The sequence below is a fragment of the Kryptolebias marmoratus genome, linkage group LG19, assembly GCF_001649575.2.
Source record: "Kryptolebias marmoratus isolate JLee-2015 linkage group LG19, ASM164957v2, whole genome shotgun sequence".
NCBI classification, from domain to species: Eukaryota; Metazoa; Chordata; class Actinopteri; order Cyprinodontiformes; family Rivulidae; genus Kryptolebias; species Kryptolebias marmoratus.
This window is the reverse complement of record NC_051448.1, coordinates 19,661,110-19,679,665: the sequence shown is the minus strand read 5'-3', so window position 1 is coordinate 19,679,665 and position 18,556 is coordinate 19,661,110. Positions and strand designations below refer to the sequence as shown.

At 40.2% G+C, this 18,556-nt stretch overlaps 1 protein-coding gene across 4 annotated transcripts in view; it reads left to right on the top strand.

Moving 5' to 3' along the window:
* Positions 1-18,556, top strand: part of cdc42bpab (CDC42 binding protein kinase alpha (DMPK-like) b) — an 89,305-nt gene that overhangs the window by 20,352 nt on the left and 50,397 nt on the right. For all 4 annotated transcript variants that reach the window (XM_037981652.1, XM_017409146.3, XM_017409145.3 and 1 more), the window contains exon 3: positions 13,596-13,687. In XM_037981652.1, the coding sequence (XP_037837580.1) occupies positions 13,596-13,687 (92 nt within the window). The remainder of the gene's footprint in view (positions 1-13,595; positions 13,688-18,556) is intronic.

Here is an 18,556-nt window from a genome sequence, read left to right as displayed (position 1 = left end):
TTTGGAAAAGATCCTTGTTGTTGCTTTAAATGTGAATCTTTTTGTGAAACAGTCACATGTATGTCCTTTTCTTGCTCTGAACACACGGCGCGTCCTAACACGCCCAGCTGTTCTCAGATGGATGTTTTCAAGATGCTTTTGGTTACAAGTCCCAGCACCAGTATCTTTCTTCTAAAGGTTATAATTAGTATTTAGCCCAGGATTTTCTTTTTTTTTGGTGTGTGACTTCGACTGTGGCCCAGAAAGTGTCTGTTATGCTCGGCTGCAGCAGAGGGGGGAGTGTTCATATAATGTAGCACGTCAGAGGGGGGAGTGTTCATATAATGTAGCACGTCTCTCCCATCCATTTATTTTGGGAGCAGAAAGTTGTAATCTAGTGGTTTTCTCCAAATTTCAGTGAGTGTTAACTTTGCAGCACAAACATTACTCTTTTGTTACCAGGAGAACCTGTCTGCTCGACACATCTGCGTTTCAGTGTTGTAGTATTCCCCAGGAGTTGCGCTGTTAAATACACACTTTTCTTAGACTGTATTTTAGGAACTGGTTTTACTCCTATAATTGTAAAAACAGGACTCTTAAGTTAAACACTTTGTGTTTAAAATCTTCAAAAATCATAAAACTTAAAATGTTATTGTGTACAAAAAAATCCCATTAAATATATCAAAATGACAGTTCATTTACCATATTTTCCAGACTATAAGGTGCACCTTAAAACCTTCAATTTTCTTAAAAAACGACAGTGCACTTTATAATCCGGAGCACCTTATATATGTAAGAAGTCGTACTGTTTTAGTGCGACTTTGGTAAACTACAAAGCCGCACCACTTGCAGCATTAACACTCAGTTATAGTCACGCAGGGCTCCGCGCACGGACCTGAGCGAGCATTGGAGGTGTTTATACTTGACGCTTACGTCGGTGCAGTATTCTCCGAAAAGACGGGGATGTTTTGTTTTGATTAATGTGCCTTATAATCCAGTGCGCCCTACAGTGAGGAACATACGGTACATAGAATCCAACTTTCTGTGACCCATTTAAAAGTAAAGGATTTTTCTGCTGTGAAGTATGTTGAGCTGTAGATCTCCAAAAAGGGCTGGATTTTCTCACTTGTTTCCCCGAAACTCGAAAGTTGCCCGTAAGGAAACCTTTTTGAGAATTTTGTTGATGTCGTGCAATGTATTCTGATGAAATCAGCACTGTGTGCCTTATTGAGCTGCCCATTTTGATTAATTTATCATTAGTTTTTTTTTTGATTTTTCCAAAGCTGCAGGAGGAGATGTGAATCAAGAAGCATGACGAAAACAAAAAAATAATGTCAGAATGGTAACGTAGGCACTGTTTACACAAGACTGATCTACTGGAAACTGGAAAAAGCTACACGTTTACACGGTGCTGCTGTGCTTGTTGAACCCGCTGTAGTTCCTACAGGCCACTAGTTGGTGCTTACACACACAGACACCAGTCTCTCGAGCATTGAAGTAGTTGCATCGAAAATGGGGAATATACAAACATTTGTCTGGTCCTACAGTGAGGTTGGGTTTCTGCTGCATCTTGAAAAGGTTAAACAGCACTCTGCCATCCGCCATTATTGCTGTTGTTGATCTGCGCAGAACAGCTACTGACTGCAGCCGTCTGTGGCGCGCATGTGCGATTTCACACGTTGTGGCTTGTATTGAAATGCAAATGGTAGGGTCCAAAAAGTTCCACTCTGAGACCTGTGTTCAAGAAGTTTCAGTGTCAGAGAATCCAGTTGCTGTTGTCGTGTAAACGTATGGCCGAACTACAACATATATGTTATAGTTTCACTGAAAACGGCCCCATAGACTAAACAGAGGTGGATGCTCCAATCAGTGTGTGCTTTTACAGAGCAAGCCAGCTCTGTGCTCAACATTTCTCCACATGGTAATACACAATGCAAATGTATTCAAATGTGGATTGGATGTCACAGTAGGCAGTTGAAAGCTGTTTTTGTGGTAGATTCAAGTGTTTTTGTTTTTTTTTTTCTTGACCCAAATTGACTAGCAGAGAAACGGTAGAAACAGCGGGGGGCCTTCTGTTCTTGCTCGTTCTTGACATCAGTTTGTTCTAAAGAAGTCCCAGAAGTTTAAAATCTTCTGTCAGGAAACCCTGAGGCAAGTCCCACCTCTGTCGGGTCAGTCATAGCACCTTTTCCTTAGCTGCGTCATTGTACATAAAAGCACAACAGACTGTTTTTTTTTCTGCAAGTTGTATTCTGTTTTAGCTTATTCAACCACAAAACTTTTGTTAATGGAAAGTGATGGAAAGAGTAAGTTTCAAAGAAATGGTTTACTTTAAGCTACATATTCTTTTTTTCAAGGTTGTTTTTTTTTCTTTAAGAATTTTAAACTTTTATTAGGTATTTAAAAATGATTCTCAGTTGTTGACATATCATTTCTTTTTGTGTAGTGTGTTCCACTGAATCTCAACGTGTTGACTCAAAACTCATACTAAATCACATTGTATTCTGATTAAAGGCTGAAATGTATGGTAATTAGGAGTTAACCTGAGTTTTATTGGTTTTTGGTGCTCATGTATATTTTAATTAATCAAATTTGGCAGCCAATCAAAGTAGGCTTATCGGTCCCAGACTAGAGATGCCCCCTAAATTCAAAGGTTACTTGCCAGCACAAATAGTTGAGGCAACAGCTAGCTGTTGCACAAATGTTGCAGCCTGTGGTACTTCTAGTAGGAACATCATAATCTTTCTGTTTGAATAACCATGATATGTTGAATTGATGGTGGTGAAAAGGTCTACGAAATAGTCTTTGCCCAAACCTCTAGGACCTTAGCTGTGTTTGGACTGGCCGTTGGCTCGTCAGTCCTACTGGACTTGAGCTCCATTTCTCCATACTAAGGTTACTTAAAAAGCTATCTACAACCGGTGAGATGTGTTAAATTTTTCCACAGAACCCTGCTTCAAAACGTCCAAACTATTCCTTTAGGCTTCCACTATGAAAATATCTATCTTATTTTTTCTGTCTGTTGTTGTCAGCTGTGTTCACCGCTGCCTCAGGTCCTTCCTGTCGACCTCGGCTTGAGTACATCCGGCTGGGCAGGTTTCTCACGAATGAAAGAAATCTTGTGTTACCTCTGTCATGACACATTTTGCTGTGGGGGGGCTTGAAGCTGAACACATCTCAATGCTGAATAGAAAATACCTGGGTAATGTGGAGTGAATGTCACTGGCTCTTTCAATGATGGAAAGTGTGTGTGTGAGATGGCCTTAACATAGTTTATCCAGCATGTGGGTCAAGACGTGGTAGCTTTTTCTGAAATGTCCATCTTACCATTTCTGACTAATTCATTACCAGGTTTGTTCTCACAGTTATCTTCTTGCTGCCTCATCATTTGTCTACTTTTATTTCCCTCCTTTTACTTTGACTAATTTTATTTCTCCTCTGCATGCCGTTGTCCTCTATCCCCAAAGTCTATAATTACCCAGTCATTCAAAATATTATCATCCGTTAAACATTTGCTTCCAAGTGCTTAATAAATGGCCAGGCAGTGGTGGCTTTAATCCATTTGTCTGGATCCTTTTATAGTAAGAGTGGCCCCAATGGGAATCAAATCCTTTAATGGTGCAGCGTCAGTGCTGAGCTGTACCAGTTGAGCCACAGAGGGCTGGAGCACAGAAACAAGCCCCCCTCATTTTCCACAAGAGGGGGGGAAAAAAATTCTGAGAGAGGATGAGCCCAGAAAAGGCAATTGGAAACTTGTTCTGTAGTATTTGTCAGAATGTTGTGACATGTTGGTGTTGGAGCATCACTGGCAGTAAAGTCTTACTTTTGTTTAAGTGGCCGGCGATGTGAAGTTGAGGGTACCACGGCACAGCCACAGTTTTGCTTGCGTGCGTGCGTACGGTGCCAGCTGGAATTTTGTACACTCCTCGTATTGGAAAATACTGTCTGGTCTGCCGAACATTCCCACAGCACATGCCTGGTATTCCGAGCTCTGGCTCTTGTAACCACGGAGTAGTGTTTTTTTTCCTTTCAGGCTGAAGTTTGAGGAGGGGGGGGGGGGGTCTGGCTCGTGAAGGCTCTAAGAAGGCTGCCATCAAGTCATTTGTTCCTGGGATTGCGCTGCAAGTGTTCCTGCTGGCGGTTGAAGATGAATATTCATCCCGCTGTTGGTGTCTGTTTCTCTGGTGGCCACCTCCAGAGCAAACATCTCTTTCCACACAGACTAGTTTGAGGCTCAAATTTGGGAGAAAATAGGCACTGTTTTGATGCAGTCCCACTTAATTCTGAGTGTTTGAAGCGACCAGAGAGCCATGCGGCCACATTATTCACAGACAGTTTTTGCAAATGATGGCTTATTTTCATGTGAGCGGCTTTTCAAACTGCATTTAAAAGTGTGCACAATATTTCACGACTCACCTCTGTCCACTTTGTACACACCTCATACCCACCTTGGCCCACTTTCTGCCCACCCTGGCAGCTGCCCCCACATTTATGATTAAATCAACTTGTGTACACTTTTGAAATGATGTAAGGCACACTGGAACCATTTTTTTTTTTACTTAAATAATTATTACTTATCAATGTGTTCATTTTAATTTTTTCAGGATTGCAGCCTTGGATGTTTTCTGTCATTGTAGAGCTCTAGTGCTTTCAAGTGACAAAAACTAAATTTAGAAGGGTTTTCAAGGTGGATACCTGCTGCATCTCTGCAACAATTTTGACAGAAAATTTGTGTCACAAATTTCTCGAACATGTTCAGAATTGAAGCGACGAGAATGCAAGCCTCTGCGAGTCACGCAATGAAATTGAGATTTCACTGCAAACATTTTCATACATTTTGGAGACTCGCGTTGCAAATGTTATTTGCAAACAAGCTAAAACCCAGTGAGAGACTGGCTTAAGCACTTTAGAGAATGGAGACTTTGTCAGAAGTGGTGTTCATCAGATAGGACTGGCCTCGATACGTTAGCTTGTGCAACGCTGCCCTTAGCTCGAGATTTTGCTTCTTTTATCGTGTTCATCGTTGTGCCATCCAAAGATTAGCAGAGAAACGTTTCAAACTGTGAAGAAACCCGGTCAGGCTTAGTGCCGGGGCCTGCCAGGATCTTTTCATATTCAATCTTTATCTGCAGATACTATCTGGAGGCTTTGTTGACACAGAGCAGTGTGAGTTAACTTGTTTGCAATGTGGGTTGAACAGGTCTATGCGCCATCTTGAAGAACCCTTTGAAGTTCAGGGACAACTTCCTACGCAGACATCAGAAAGCGACGCAGCCCAGTCCCTGAAAGCCAATGCCGGCATGGGTGGACCCTGATTCTGTAGCGGGCTTTGAGCTGTTTCACACCGGATCTGATCCATTGTTTTGCGAGCCCGGCCTCCCTCCTTTTTTCTTTGGTGTTTGTGGCTTTTTTAATATTTTGGGAACATCCTGTTTGCGCGTTTAATGTTGTGGGGCACAGATTGTTCAGTTTAAAGCTCCTGACCATTCCTGCCCTCTTATTATTGTGACAGAGTGAGAAAGACGCACTGAAGCAGACAGAGAGAAACACAGATGGTTGACAAATGAAGGAAAAGATTTGAAGGGAAAGAAAGAGGGGGAAAAAAGGCTTTGGTAAGGGGTGGCAGAGAAAGGAAAACGGCACTGAGGGGAGTTTGAGGTTGGCTGTGATGAAGTGGTGGGGGTGGGAAGGGTTGCTGCACAGAGACGGCTCTGGGAATTCTGGTGTCGCTGGTGAGCAGCCTAGCATTAAATGCAATTTAATGCTCTAAGGCATGTTTACTTGCTATGTAAGTGATTCCCCTTTGTCTTTGGATTTCCTGAGCCTTAATGATTTTATTGATCGATATCCAACATTTATGACAGACGAGGAAAATATTTTGGTTTCCTTCTGTCTCCCCTGCTCCCATCCTTGGGCATCCGGCAGCTGGGATTGTGGCATTTAAATTGGGGCGACAGCAAAAAACCTTTTTTTTCATTGGGTTTTGTTTTGTCTTCAAAGCAGACATCTGTAGGGAGACCCTCCACTTGTAAAAAGGCCCAGTTCTATTTTCATCTGTAATTTTGGTCCTTTTCTGGATGTTTTTAAGCTACTTACAATCAAATCGCTAAAAGGATCAACTCGACTTGCCTCTGGCGCTGAGTCACTTTCCCTTTTTAGGACATGGCTGTTATAATCACACTACTTTAATTTTTCTCTTTGATGACCTCAGCGTGCTATTTATGCTTGCCTCGCTTAATTGTAATTGTTTGTCCTTTTATTTAACGTGGAAGTACTTTTGCAAAAAGGCATCAGTTATTTCTAGAAGATGAAAGCCTTGTCTTAATATATAATAGAACCGAAGGGTGTGGAGCACATTTGAACCCTCTGGTCTTTTGTAAACTGAGAAATTTAACCCTATTAAACATGTTTAGACTAAGAGGTTTTTAATACACAGTTTAGTGGACTGACATAAAGCCTGAAGCTGGTTACTTTAAATCAGGAAGGATAAACAGATGAGCTAATTTCTCAGCTGAAAGTGATACAGGTGCCTGAGTTGGCTGTGAGGTGGTTTTCCTCACACGGCAGTAGAAAAATGTAACATAAATACTAATTTTCAAATTTAAAGATGACAATACCATTTCTGCACCTGACTTTTAAAACTCATTAAAAGCCAAATTCTTGAAACAGGAACTCCAAAAATTTAAACAGGAGGGAAAATAAGTCGAGCCTTAGTCATGACTGGTGATTTTTCACCCAGCACAAAAAATAAACCAAAGTTATTTAGTTTTCTTTCCCGATAGTTTTGACCTTAACAGCAGGTGAGCCTCAGTCCTATAGAAGGAAAGGTCATGCGTGGCTCTTTTTCTCTCCTCTTCGCTGTTTTCCTTCTTCATGTCAGATCCTGGAAAGCCTCTAATCCCTCTCTCCATCTATCTGTCTGCCCTGTGTTTCTTGCGAGGAGCATTTTTTTGTCATTACTTCATCCGTTATAGCTTCCAGATGTCCCTCCGTCCCGCTCAGGATTTTGAGTTGCGGGTTTGAGGCTCGGACACTTACAGTAACTGACTCCGCTGCTGACTGAGCCTGAGGATGTGATGATGCCTTTTTTCTGTGTCTGCCTCTCTCTCTCTCCTACTATCTCTCCATTCTGCTTTTTCTGCTTTTTTTATCATTATTTAAAAAAAGCCCATTGAACCCCACAAATTGCTACATATAATTTTGACCTTCTGTAAGATGATCTATTACATTTGTCATCTATTCGACCTGCTCTAATAACCCCTGCTGTATGCCTTGCATTTCCACAGTACTGAGATACATGGCTGTAAGAAAGCAACATCACAACATCAGCTCTTCACGTATCCGTTATTCTAGCATATGTAATGTGATCTCCGGCAGCACCAGGTTGCCACAGATTTATTGGTCACACTACATTTTATTTTAGCAGCATGAATGCACTATCTCTGAAACTTCCTATATACCTTGTGTATAGTCCATAAAAACAAAAGTTACTTATCAGTGCCCCAACAATAACGTTGTGTAATCTAATGCCAAGCTATGCTAATGCTTGGATTGCTCTGCCATGATATTGTGGCACTTTTATGTCTAATAGGCATCCCATTACTTGTCTGTCTTTTTATTGCTGCAAATTCTTTTGTTCTTGACAGATGTACATTGTAAAGTAAAGTAGCGTCTGCATACATATTGTGTCTACATGGTGATATCTCTTTACAGGTTGCATACAGTGACCAGTGCTGCTGGTGTGAATATTGACATACCTCTCTTTTTTTTTTTTTTTTTTTTGAATGGTGTCTTTTTTTTGTCTTTGCACTCATGTTGTTGGTGCACTGCACAGGTGGTGCTTGTTGTGATGTTCTTTATGGAACGAACAACAGCTGTAGCCAAGGCTTATGGGTGGGCTGATACTGACTGAACTACAAAGTCAGCTGTCCTTTTTTGTGTATCAAGACCCAAGTGCTCATTAAAGCAAACAGCCGGACAAACTAAATACGTAGTGTACAGCCATGTCAACGATGTGGGACAAAGAGTTCAAAAACTGAAATTGAAAAAGCTAGATTTAAAAAAAAAAAATAAAGAAAACTTGGAATCTTTTATTTTTTAAACTTTTTTAAAACCCAGAGAAATCATCATTTGCTTGCAGAAACTAACTTCAAATTCTCCTGAAACTGGTATAGAGTGTCACATTTGTAGAAAAGAACTAAAAATACCTCAAAAACAATGTGGGTGTGGATTGCCCTTCAGCCTTTGTGTCATCATGTTTGTGTCCACCTGAATCTTTGTTCTGAAGCTTTTTTTTTTTTTTTTTGGTCTTATCTTCTATCTCCGCCACTCTCTGATTAAAAAACTCTACTCCTTATCACACACAGACAGTTCTTTTTACCCAAGCATGCAGCATTAAGATATTTGCACACATTCATTCCATGTCATGTGGTAATTTAATATTACCTGTTTCAGACACACCTCTGCCACATGGTGTGGAGGAGATCCAGGTCAAGGCCTGTTCTCGTGAGCGAACGCACTTGCCTGCTGTTACTAAATTTCTCCGAAAACGGCCCTGACTTCACTTGTGGGCATAAAGTGAGATTGGGTCCGATAAGCACTCCGTACTTTTGGGCTAAACCAGTCTGGCCGTGTGGATTAGGTGGCGTCTCATGTTTTTCCAGTTTCACTGCATTGCAAAGCCCACTGCCGATTACATGCGCTTTGCTGTTGTGTGTGGCGCTTCCAGCATGCGAGCATGTGTGCGTCTATTCATTGTTTGTCTGTGGTTTAACGTCTTGCCTTCAAAGCTCAGAGTGCATTTTATTGGAATGACATGTCCTCTTTTTCCCAATCCTGCCTCACTTGTCCCACACTTTGCAAAACGATGAAAACAAAGAGCACCAGTCAGGCTAAAGGTTGGAAAGTCAGCTTCTCAACCGTTTATACGGGTTTCTACCACACCTTGTCATAGCAACCGTTGCTATGTTTATGTCCACCTGTATATTTTGCTAATGACCTAAGACGCATGACCTAACTGTGTGGCATTTCTTATTTTGTCTGCTGTGACAAGTAATGTAGGTTTTCATTAAAATAAAGTAAAAGTACACACACGGTTAAACCCAAAGTAAACATGGGTTGGTAAAGAGTACAGACAGTTCTTGTTAAATTGTCTTATATGTTGACCGTGCATATTGATATATTGACTCAGCATTTCCACAGCACTTACCCATGCAAACATGTGACTGCAGTTTATAATGAATGGCCAGTAATACGGAATTGATTTTTGCTATGGTCTTCAATAAACCATCTGTTTTAGAAGCAGTGGTCACTGATTTTTATTTTTATTTTTGTATTTAGCTTAGCTTTGGTGTTTTTGCTAAGGACAGAGTAAGACATAGTCTCCAATTATGTGTCAGGTGTAGGGTACTAGACCTTGCTGTGTGCATGTACACATTTAAATGTGTGTGTTAGTAAGTTGTTCTTTGTTGTGGACAGGGCTGAGGGCTTCTGGCTCACAGATGAAAGGCATTTCTCATGTGGCTGGTTTAGTATGGCTCCTGAGTCAGCGTGCAGCCAATAATTTCCCCCCTTAGCTTTCCTGACTCTGCTTCCCCCCCCTTATTCTGTGGCCCACTACTCTGGTAGCTCTGACTGAAGGAAAAAAAAAAGCAAAGTGAATTTGAGTCTTTATTTAGCCTTAATCCGTTGAATTTTCACATGTCACTAAATGTACATTGTCAGAAAAGTGTAGATTCAATAAATGTGGCAAGAATATTACTCAAGACTTAGTTGGACCCTGAGAATTGGCTACTGTCATCTTTTTGTTGACAACTTTCTACACAAAGATTTTTGAGTGATTACGGCAGCTGAATGGAAATTACCAGCAATGATTTTTCAGTTAGAGATCAGTTTTCTAGGACAGTTCCAATTTTTATGACCTGCTTTTTCCAATTTTAGCCAGTTCCATTTTTTCTCTAAAAACTGCATGAGTCTTGCCTCCTATAACCCTTTCCATTCTTCTGAATGCCTGTAGTCATTTTTCAAACCTGGCTTTAAAATTAACATCAAAGACTCACAACACAGAGAGCTCCAACTTTGGCATCCTCCATTGTTGGTGAATGGGACGTGTGTAGGTGACATGGCCCTGCTGACCATCAACTGAGTGCTGCGCAATCAGTGTTCTCCTGGTGGTGTGAAAACAAACGCGTAGGTCCCTATAACCACTTCATAGTGGGACTACCAGTCCTTATAAACCTTAGAGAATCTTTGACTGTTTGGTCTGAAAGCACCTATTGAAAGGTTTGTGTCCAATGTCTATACAGAGGTGGGGTTCCAACTGCAGTAAAAAGAAGTGCCCACCCAGTTTGTTTGGAAAGCTAACCTTCTAAACAAAAATGACAAGGTAATTAATGCCCAAAAGGACAAATGGAAACTGTTTTGTATTCTTAAAAGGTCACAGCCCTCATGCAAAGTGCCGAAGATGGAATGAGGTCCCGCAAGTCTAAAAACAACAGTGTCTTTTTAACACCAACTTTGTGTCTCCAAATGCAAATTTTTGATCTTGTGTTGGAAAAATTTAACCTTAGGAGCCACACAAATATCAGTCTAAAGATTCATAGGCCCGCAGGCTTATTTTTAAACAACCAATAAGCCTCTCTGTGAGGTGAGTATCAGACTAGGAAATTCGTATCTCTAAGGAATTAGTTTAGGAGTTTTAACAAAGACACAGTTTGTCTGTCTGGCCAAAAAATTTGAGATATAGCAGATGGTTTCACCGAAGGATGACTTCAAATTGTGTTAGGCTTTGCATTTTCCATTCAACTCAAGGAATTAGGAACAAATTGTGAAATTGCGACATGTTGCTGTAGTAACAAATTGGCAGCACAGAATTGATAATCGGTTGTTTGGAAAGTTGTGGGGTGTACCTCCAAACACGAGTTTATGCTTTGCGTTTAAATTATTTAAAGGTCAGTATTAAGTGATTTAAAATGGACGGGAAGTACTGAAAAACTGGACTGAAAATAATTTAAAAAATAAGCAGCCAGTGTCCAAACAAGAGCTTCAGAAATCCTAAACATGTTTTTGTTCAAGATCGCTTTAAAACATTAGATCTTCTGGTTTTTTGGAATCAGTACAGTAGTAATTAGGGTGTCAGTATTTATCATGACATTTGACAACATTATAGTTAATGTTACATCTTACTCCCTTGGCAAAAAAAGTAAAAGAATAAAAAAAAAACACTTAACAAATTTCTACTTTTTTTCTTTTTTTTCAATTTGAGAGCTGACGTCATATTGTATTCAAAGATGTAAATTTAAAGACTGAGGTGGATTTTAGGGTGACAGTAAGTTGCAGACTGAAGTGGATTTGATATTTTTCCAGTAATAAATCTGTGGTCTTTCCAGGTCTGCATGACATGTTTTATTTCTCTGCTTTTGACTTTGATTTTTTGTTATAATTTCACTGCCTCGTCAGATAGTAAACGAAATGAGAAACACACCGTGAGAACTATTATTTTAGTTGTGTGACAGCCTGGTTTGTAATAATTTTTTTAAACTTGTGGCATTGTCCTTGTTCGTTGCCTGAAACTGTCTCTGCAGTTGAATTATACCACAGCTGTTCAATCTCTAGACATATCTCAAGTGTTTCTGGTCTACTTTGTCTGGAGAAATATGTCAGGTGTTTCCTACCTGACATGGCTGAGCTGGTTGTGTTTTTTTTTTTGTTCTGTAGAAACGACTTTCCCTCCACCCTGTTGTCACAGCAGACCAGGCCAGCTGTCAGTCGAGTCAGGAGGGAGTGTGAGGAAAACTGTGAGGGCCAGGCTGTTGAGCTATGAGTGACCTGTTTGTTTTATTTCAGCAGGCATTTCCCTGTTTCACAGTGGGAGAATGTCCTCTTCTTCAGCACGAGGGGTTTCGTGAGGTCAGGGCAGCCAGATGAGTTCAGCACGATGTTTGGCCAGTGTGTGATCACAGACGGGTCTTAGTGTCAGCTTGGCTGGTGATCAGATCTCTCTTTCTGCGACACACACAGAGCTGCTAAAAATACAAAAGGATGTTTCAATAGAGATTGTGTTTTACTAGCCAAAGGAACTACTGTCTGTAAGTCAAACACTGAGATGTATTTGTATGAGAATGGATGCAATAACTGGATTATAGGAGTACTTTTATACATCCTAATGCTATTAAAAAAAACATATCTGATGCAATTTAACCAATATGCAGACCTTAGCGAACTCGCAGCTAATTCAGGTTATCCTTGGCTCATGAAAATGAGGAAGTGGCTGAATAGCTTTCCACAAATGAGGGAAATGCTGACTTTGTCTGCATAGATCAAATCTAACTTTGTTGGAAAACGTTGGCAACCGTTGCAGATCCCTCCCAGGTCCTTTTTCCCACCGGGAACCATAACCGCAGGCACAACAATAGCTAACTTTATCATCCAGCCTCTCTGTGTCCGGTGTCACTTGCTTTAAAGAGGACCAGGTGGTCAGTAACTCTGTGATAAAGTCCATTTAGAACAAAATGGTGCCTGAGATATGGGAATGTTGTCATTTACATTATTCCATAAGCACAGGTCATTTAGGGATCACATGGAAACATGCCCAGCTTTATTCTACTCCATTAAAGGTTATTGAGAATTTGAACGATGATTTACAATGCAAACAATAGTTTGCGTCATTGGATTGTTTTTAATAAAAGATGTTAATCATGACTCCTGATGATATCTAATATTTGTAATCAATCAGTTATAATTAAACATTTTAGAAATAGTGTTATATAACTTAATCCATTTGAGAATAAATGCGTCATTATAGATGGGTTTACACCTTGATTTTTAATGTTGTAGGAAAAACCTTTTTGGTTGAGTTGGAATCGTTGGTCTGTGGTCATTCAGTCTGACAGTCTCACTGACAGCTGATTATCACTTTCATGACCAGAAACGACCTACAAGAAATACCAGTGTCAGAAATATTCTGGAAACATCATGCAAAGTGACTACCGCTGCCATCAGCGTCTTTTTTTTCCCAGCCATGAGCCGCCACAGCTGTCTTTTTTTTTTTTCCCCCTCTTCCTCCTCCGTCGGTTTTTACAGTTCATATCTAATAATAAGCGTGTTAACACCAGCACTTGCTTTCATCACTGGACTCATCTCGCTGTCATATGTTTGAGACGAACATGATTCTGCTGCAGCAAGAAACTGTGCAGTGTGACATGAAGGATTTTATAATAACGGGCTCACACAGTGTGAAATGTAAAAGGCCTTTACAATTTTTTGACACAGTGTTAGGAGGATTTTACTGAAAATGAACTGACTGAATGATTTTCCTGTACTTGAAGGCACACATTTAGTCTCATTTAAACACATAACCATATTTAAATTCTATGAGGATCTATTTCCATTAAAAATTACACTGAATAACAATAAATGCTTCGAGAAAATGTTGCTTTGTGTTATTTCAGGCCTATGCCTTTTCTCCTTTTAGATTCATCTATACAGCTCTGATACAGAAAATGTATGTTGGTTTATAGTGTCTTTAATTATAATTTTGCCCTTTTAATTTAGTATCTTTAAATTGTGATTGTTTTGGTTTTGCAGTCGTTTGACCTTTTTCTTCCTTCTTCTTGCAGCCAAACCCTTTACCTCCAAAGTGAAGCAGATGCGCCTACACAAGGAAGACTTTGAGATACTTAAGGTGATTGGACGTGGAGCATTTGGAGAGGTAACACACCATCTGTTCTTTTCTCTTGGTTTTGCTTTGCTGTAATCCAACCATTCAGGTTGAGAACATATAGCAGTGTTTCCAACATAGAAACTGCTCTTCTGAGGGGTAACCCAGTGTTAATAGCTTTCAGAGTGTATTTAACAACCTGTTTTAGTATTTTCTTTGTTTTTTATGTCTGAAAACAAATCCATTTGCTGCTAATTATTCAGTAAGATTGACAAAGATAGTCTGGTTGCTGTTGTATCTGTCAACAATAGGTGCTTCATCTTTTTTTCTTTAAAACTCCTTCATCAAAGTAGAAACTTTCATGGAGCGTTTTGTGACTCAGCTTAACAGTGACTATTCAGAATGGTGTAAAGTTATTATTTCAGATGGTGTAGGTGTACAGTGATCAATTGAGCATATAAGTGTAACCCTGGGGCACACAATTAAAAAAAGAAAAGAAAAGTAAACCGAGGTAAAAGGTTGGGCATTAAACAACATTTGTTTTAATATCAGACACTACATATTTAAAGGAGACTGTAATAAAAGAGAAGCTTAAAGTTTATTGAGCTTATCCTACCTGTGGTGTGAATGCAAAGAGAGAAAAAAACCCTTGAAAATGTTTTGTCCTTTGTCGAGCTTCTTAGTTCCTAAACACTTAGAGAGTCCATAGAAAAGAGGCAGTAACTTTCACTGATGCACAAAGAAGTTTCGACTCTCACTTCTCTGAAGACTTGTGTTCATTGGGGTGATGGAAACAAGGGCGGTCAAGCTGTGGTCAGAAGTTTTCAAACACTCATCATTGGCTCAAATATTAGATATGATTATAAAACATACAACTGCAGTTATTTTAATAACAAGAAAGCTGAAGAAGTTTGAATCTATTAAGAATTTTTTTCACACAGGGTCAAAATTTTGGATACAGGCTCTAATCTATAAATACAATAACCTAAATCTGTTAATTAGTGCTGCTGAAAGTTCTAGAAAGTCTTTTACCTTGATAAGGCCTATCAACTTGTTACTGATCATGATTGACTTCAGCTGGTAGTTTCTTTTTGCCAGGATAAAGAAAAAAAAAGTTTGACAGCATTTACTGGATTGACTCATCTGTGACATTCAGATGAAAGAGCCTTAGTTCTGATGTTCAGAAACAACCCAGGAACCATCAAGGCTCAAACCTGCATGATCTGGAAACCGCTGAAACACCAGTGTTTGTGTCCACAGCAAATCCAGTTTTACATCACCGTGGACTGAGAGGGTGTCAACCAACAAAGAAGCATCTGCTTCAAAAGCGACACCTTCGAGGTGAACTGAAATCTGCAGCTGCACACATGGACCAGCCAAATGGTTTCTCCTGAGATCAAAGATTGAGCCGTTTGGCCACAATGACAAGAGCTTTGCTTAAAAGAATCAAAGTGAGGTTTTTAAACCTAAGAACACTGTATCAACTATCAAGCATGGAGGTGGTAGCATCATGCTGTGACACTGGTGTGTTGCACAAAGTGGAGTGAAAAATGAAGGAGTATCACTTCCTCAGAGTTCTTCAACTTCACCTCAAATCTAGACGGTTGAAACTTGGACCCATTTGTTTGTTCCAGCAGGACAATGATCTCAAACGCACATAAAAACTGATTTCTGGTTGGATAAAACGGCTAACATTAGGCTTCTGTCATGGCCTTCCCATAGCTTTAACATCAGCTCTTTTGAAAATTTGTGGACTATTCTTAAGAGCCGGATCCATATCAGGAAACTAACCAAGTGAAAAAAAACTCTACCAAATCATCCGAGAAGAATGGACAAATATCAGCCAGAATTATTCCAGAAGCTAGTTAATGGATAGAAAAGGTCTGTGTTTGAGGTGCCACTTGCTAAGAGACATTTAACCAAATATTAGAGTTTGTATATATTTCAGCTTGTATGTATAATTTTGACATTGTTTGGGGTAGGGAAAATCCACAATGTACTCCAACTTGTGCATCCAGTTCTTGTTTTTAAACATCATTAAAGGTGTATGTTGTATAATCGTTCCACCCTGGAAAAAGAGCTGTATAAATAAATATAACATTAATGCTAATGATGAGAGGATGTAAACTTCTGACAGCAGATGTACTTCTGATCTGGCAAAGATTAAACTGATGTTACTTTCCTTCCCCCTGAAGAATCTCAGGTTGTAATATTTTCTTCCCAATAACCTGCAGTGTATAACATGTTGCTGTCACTGGTCTGTCTTAACAAATGCCACAAAATGTTTGACCATTTTTTTTTCTTTTTCTTTCCTTTAAGCAGAAACTTTATACTTTCCCAAAGAATAGTTCTCAGTGAAGCTCTGTTGTACCCGTTGAGCCAAATACATAAAAGGCAAAAGTGCTGTAGCATTTGATAACAGATCTCTTTGTGCTGCATTCCATCAGCAATGCGTAGTATTAGTCTGCCAAATGAGCATGCCTCTACATGCTTCTCAAACAAAACTTTGAAACCCCATAAATTTTAGGTAAATTACCAGATGAACCATAATGTGCGGATTTAAATGTTTTAGTTTGTCTGCTTTTGTGTGTGTTGTGTAAGGAAGTGGATATGCATGTCATCGGGTTTCAGGTAATGATGTCAAAACTCAGGAATGCTGGAGAAACAGGTATTATTGTCCTCAGCCAAGAAAGAGTCTTGTGTAACGTTAGTCCCACAAAAATATTGAATCTTTAAGCTAACAGTTTTTTATCAGTGGACTATTTGTTTTTCTAAGTTGATTTACAGCATATTATTCCAAAAATCATCTGTTAAACTGTTATTCCACACTTGAGCAAACAAGTGAATAAAATCATTTTTAGTTACTTTGATAAATACGGAGCGACAGAAAAATGTGCTAAACAAATGAATGTGAACGAATGTGGGCACCCTGGCCAGCATGTAGCTGCAGCACCACCACTTAATACTAACATGCTCACTTAATCCGATACAACAAGGGCTGGTATGTGCATGTATGAGTCATGTGACTGTGGCTCAGGTCCGTGTTCAGTAATTAGGTCTGATCCATGAATAGTGCTGCCTTGTTGCAACTTTCCAGTGTTCATTTTTTTAAGCAGCTAGATTTGTTCAAGCTTGGGCTGGCAAAAATATGAAAATAGTTTGGAAGATATCATCTTGGTCTAATAGCTCCACGGTCTCTAATTTTTTGTTTTCCTCTTGTGGATACACTGGTTGGCAGTAAAAGTTAAGTACCTAGAAGGAGTGTTGGAAATGAAATTAAACTGCACTTGTTGAAAGGTCATGCTGTGGTACCGGTGCTCTGCAATGATAGCAATATCAGATCAAATGGATTGTAAAGTTGTCAGTATAGGCACATTGCTGATTCCTTGTCAGTAAGGTGTGAGGCCCCCTTGGACCTGGATACAAGTCATACAGCCTCTGTCCCCTCTCCTGCTACATGTTGGCCCATGGCTGCTGTAGCTGGACCTCAAGCAGATCAGCACTGGATCAATGTTGACGTTCCAACTGATCCCACACATGTTCGATAAAAGAAAGGGGGTCCTGGCTGGCACATGGGAGGCAGCCCATAGACATCATGCCATGTGTGAACGGGTGTTGTCTTGTTGAAAGACTGCCTCAGGAAGGGTAGGGCATGCACAGGCAGGATGTCCATGATGTAGAGCCATGCTGTCAGGGTCACCTGAATCACTACCAGAGGTGACCTGCAGTCAGAGCCTGTTGCTCTCCACGCCATGAGTAATGTCGAAGCGTCTCTGCAACATTGGCCGTGTGGGTCCTCTTCCCTCAGCACCACCTTACTGATGGACCTGATGGCCATCCATAGTAATGCAGAACTGAGAATTATCTTGTATTACGTGATACAATACAACTTGGCATCAGTTCATGCTTCCTGGTTATGACACCACTCCAAATGCAGCTGTCTGTGCTCTGGTGTTAATGGCAGCATACCAAGGCAACAGTAGAAGTCCGACTGATCGTAATGCCAAGCCACAATGCAGAATGACACAAGGTGTTGTAAAGAGTCCCATACAGTAGCCATACTCAGATGGCATGTGTTTCTGTTATGCTTGGAAGAAAATATGACGGTCCTCCCTTGATTTGGTCTGTCTTGAGTGACCAGAATCTTCACGATATTTGTCAATGCCCCATGTAGCCATTGATTCTAACATTAAGCTACTTGGACATCAGTACACCCATACTCACGCAAACGCACAACCCCACCTCTGTCAAACTCCATCAAGTGTTGTAATGCCTCCTAAAGCATCTATAAGGCATCTTCTGTCTGCTGACCTTCAGTGATTGTTTTGACTGGCTGTTTAATGCTCTGGCAATTGCCTGATAACACTATTGCTCTACTTGTGATACCACCACATGCGTTCTGATGCTTGTTCTAGATGTACCAGCACCCTGCGAATTAAATAATGTACGTACCCATTACTAGATTGTATGTGCACCACATTACATCCAAACTGGGCTGTTAAAATCCTTCTCTTCTGTTTCCTCTATATCTTTAATGATGTTATACCTGAGAAAAATGTGATATGAGAAAGATACTCTGGAAAACAGAGTGAAGAGGAAGACATAATACTTTGAGAGTCTTCGAAGGGAGCTGGAGGAGCTTGAGAGCAGGATGTTTTGATTTCATCCTCTTTACTGTCAGCAGCAGGCAGAGAGATGGTGCAGGTGTGACGCCAAGGATGTCGGCTGATGAATGGACCAGCGTTTACTGGCCTGCTGTTGACGATACGAAGCCTGTTAGGCCTCACTTACTTCGTCATGAGCATAAATGGGCCAAACAGTGCTCAGTTTTGTTTGTTTTGTCAGGGGTTAGAGGGAAGAGCTGAGGTTAAGATATTAGTCTGCGGCTTACAGTTTAGAACTGCTGGTCTTACTGAGTTA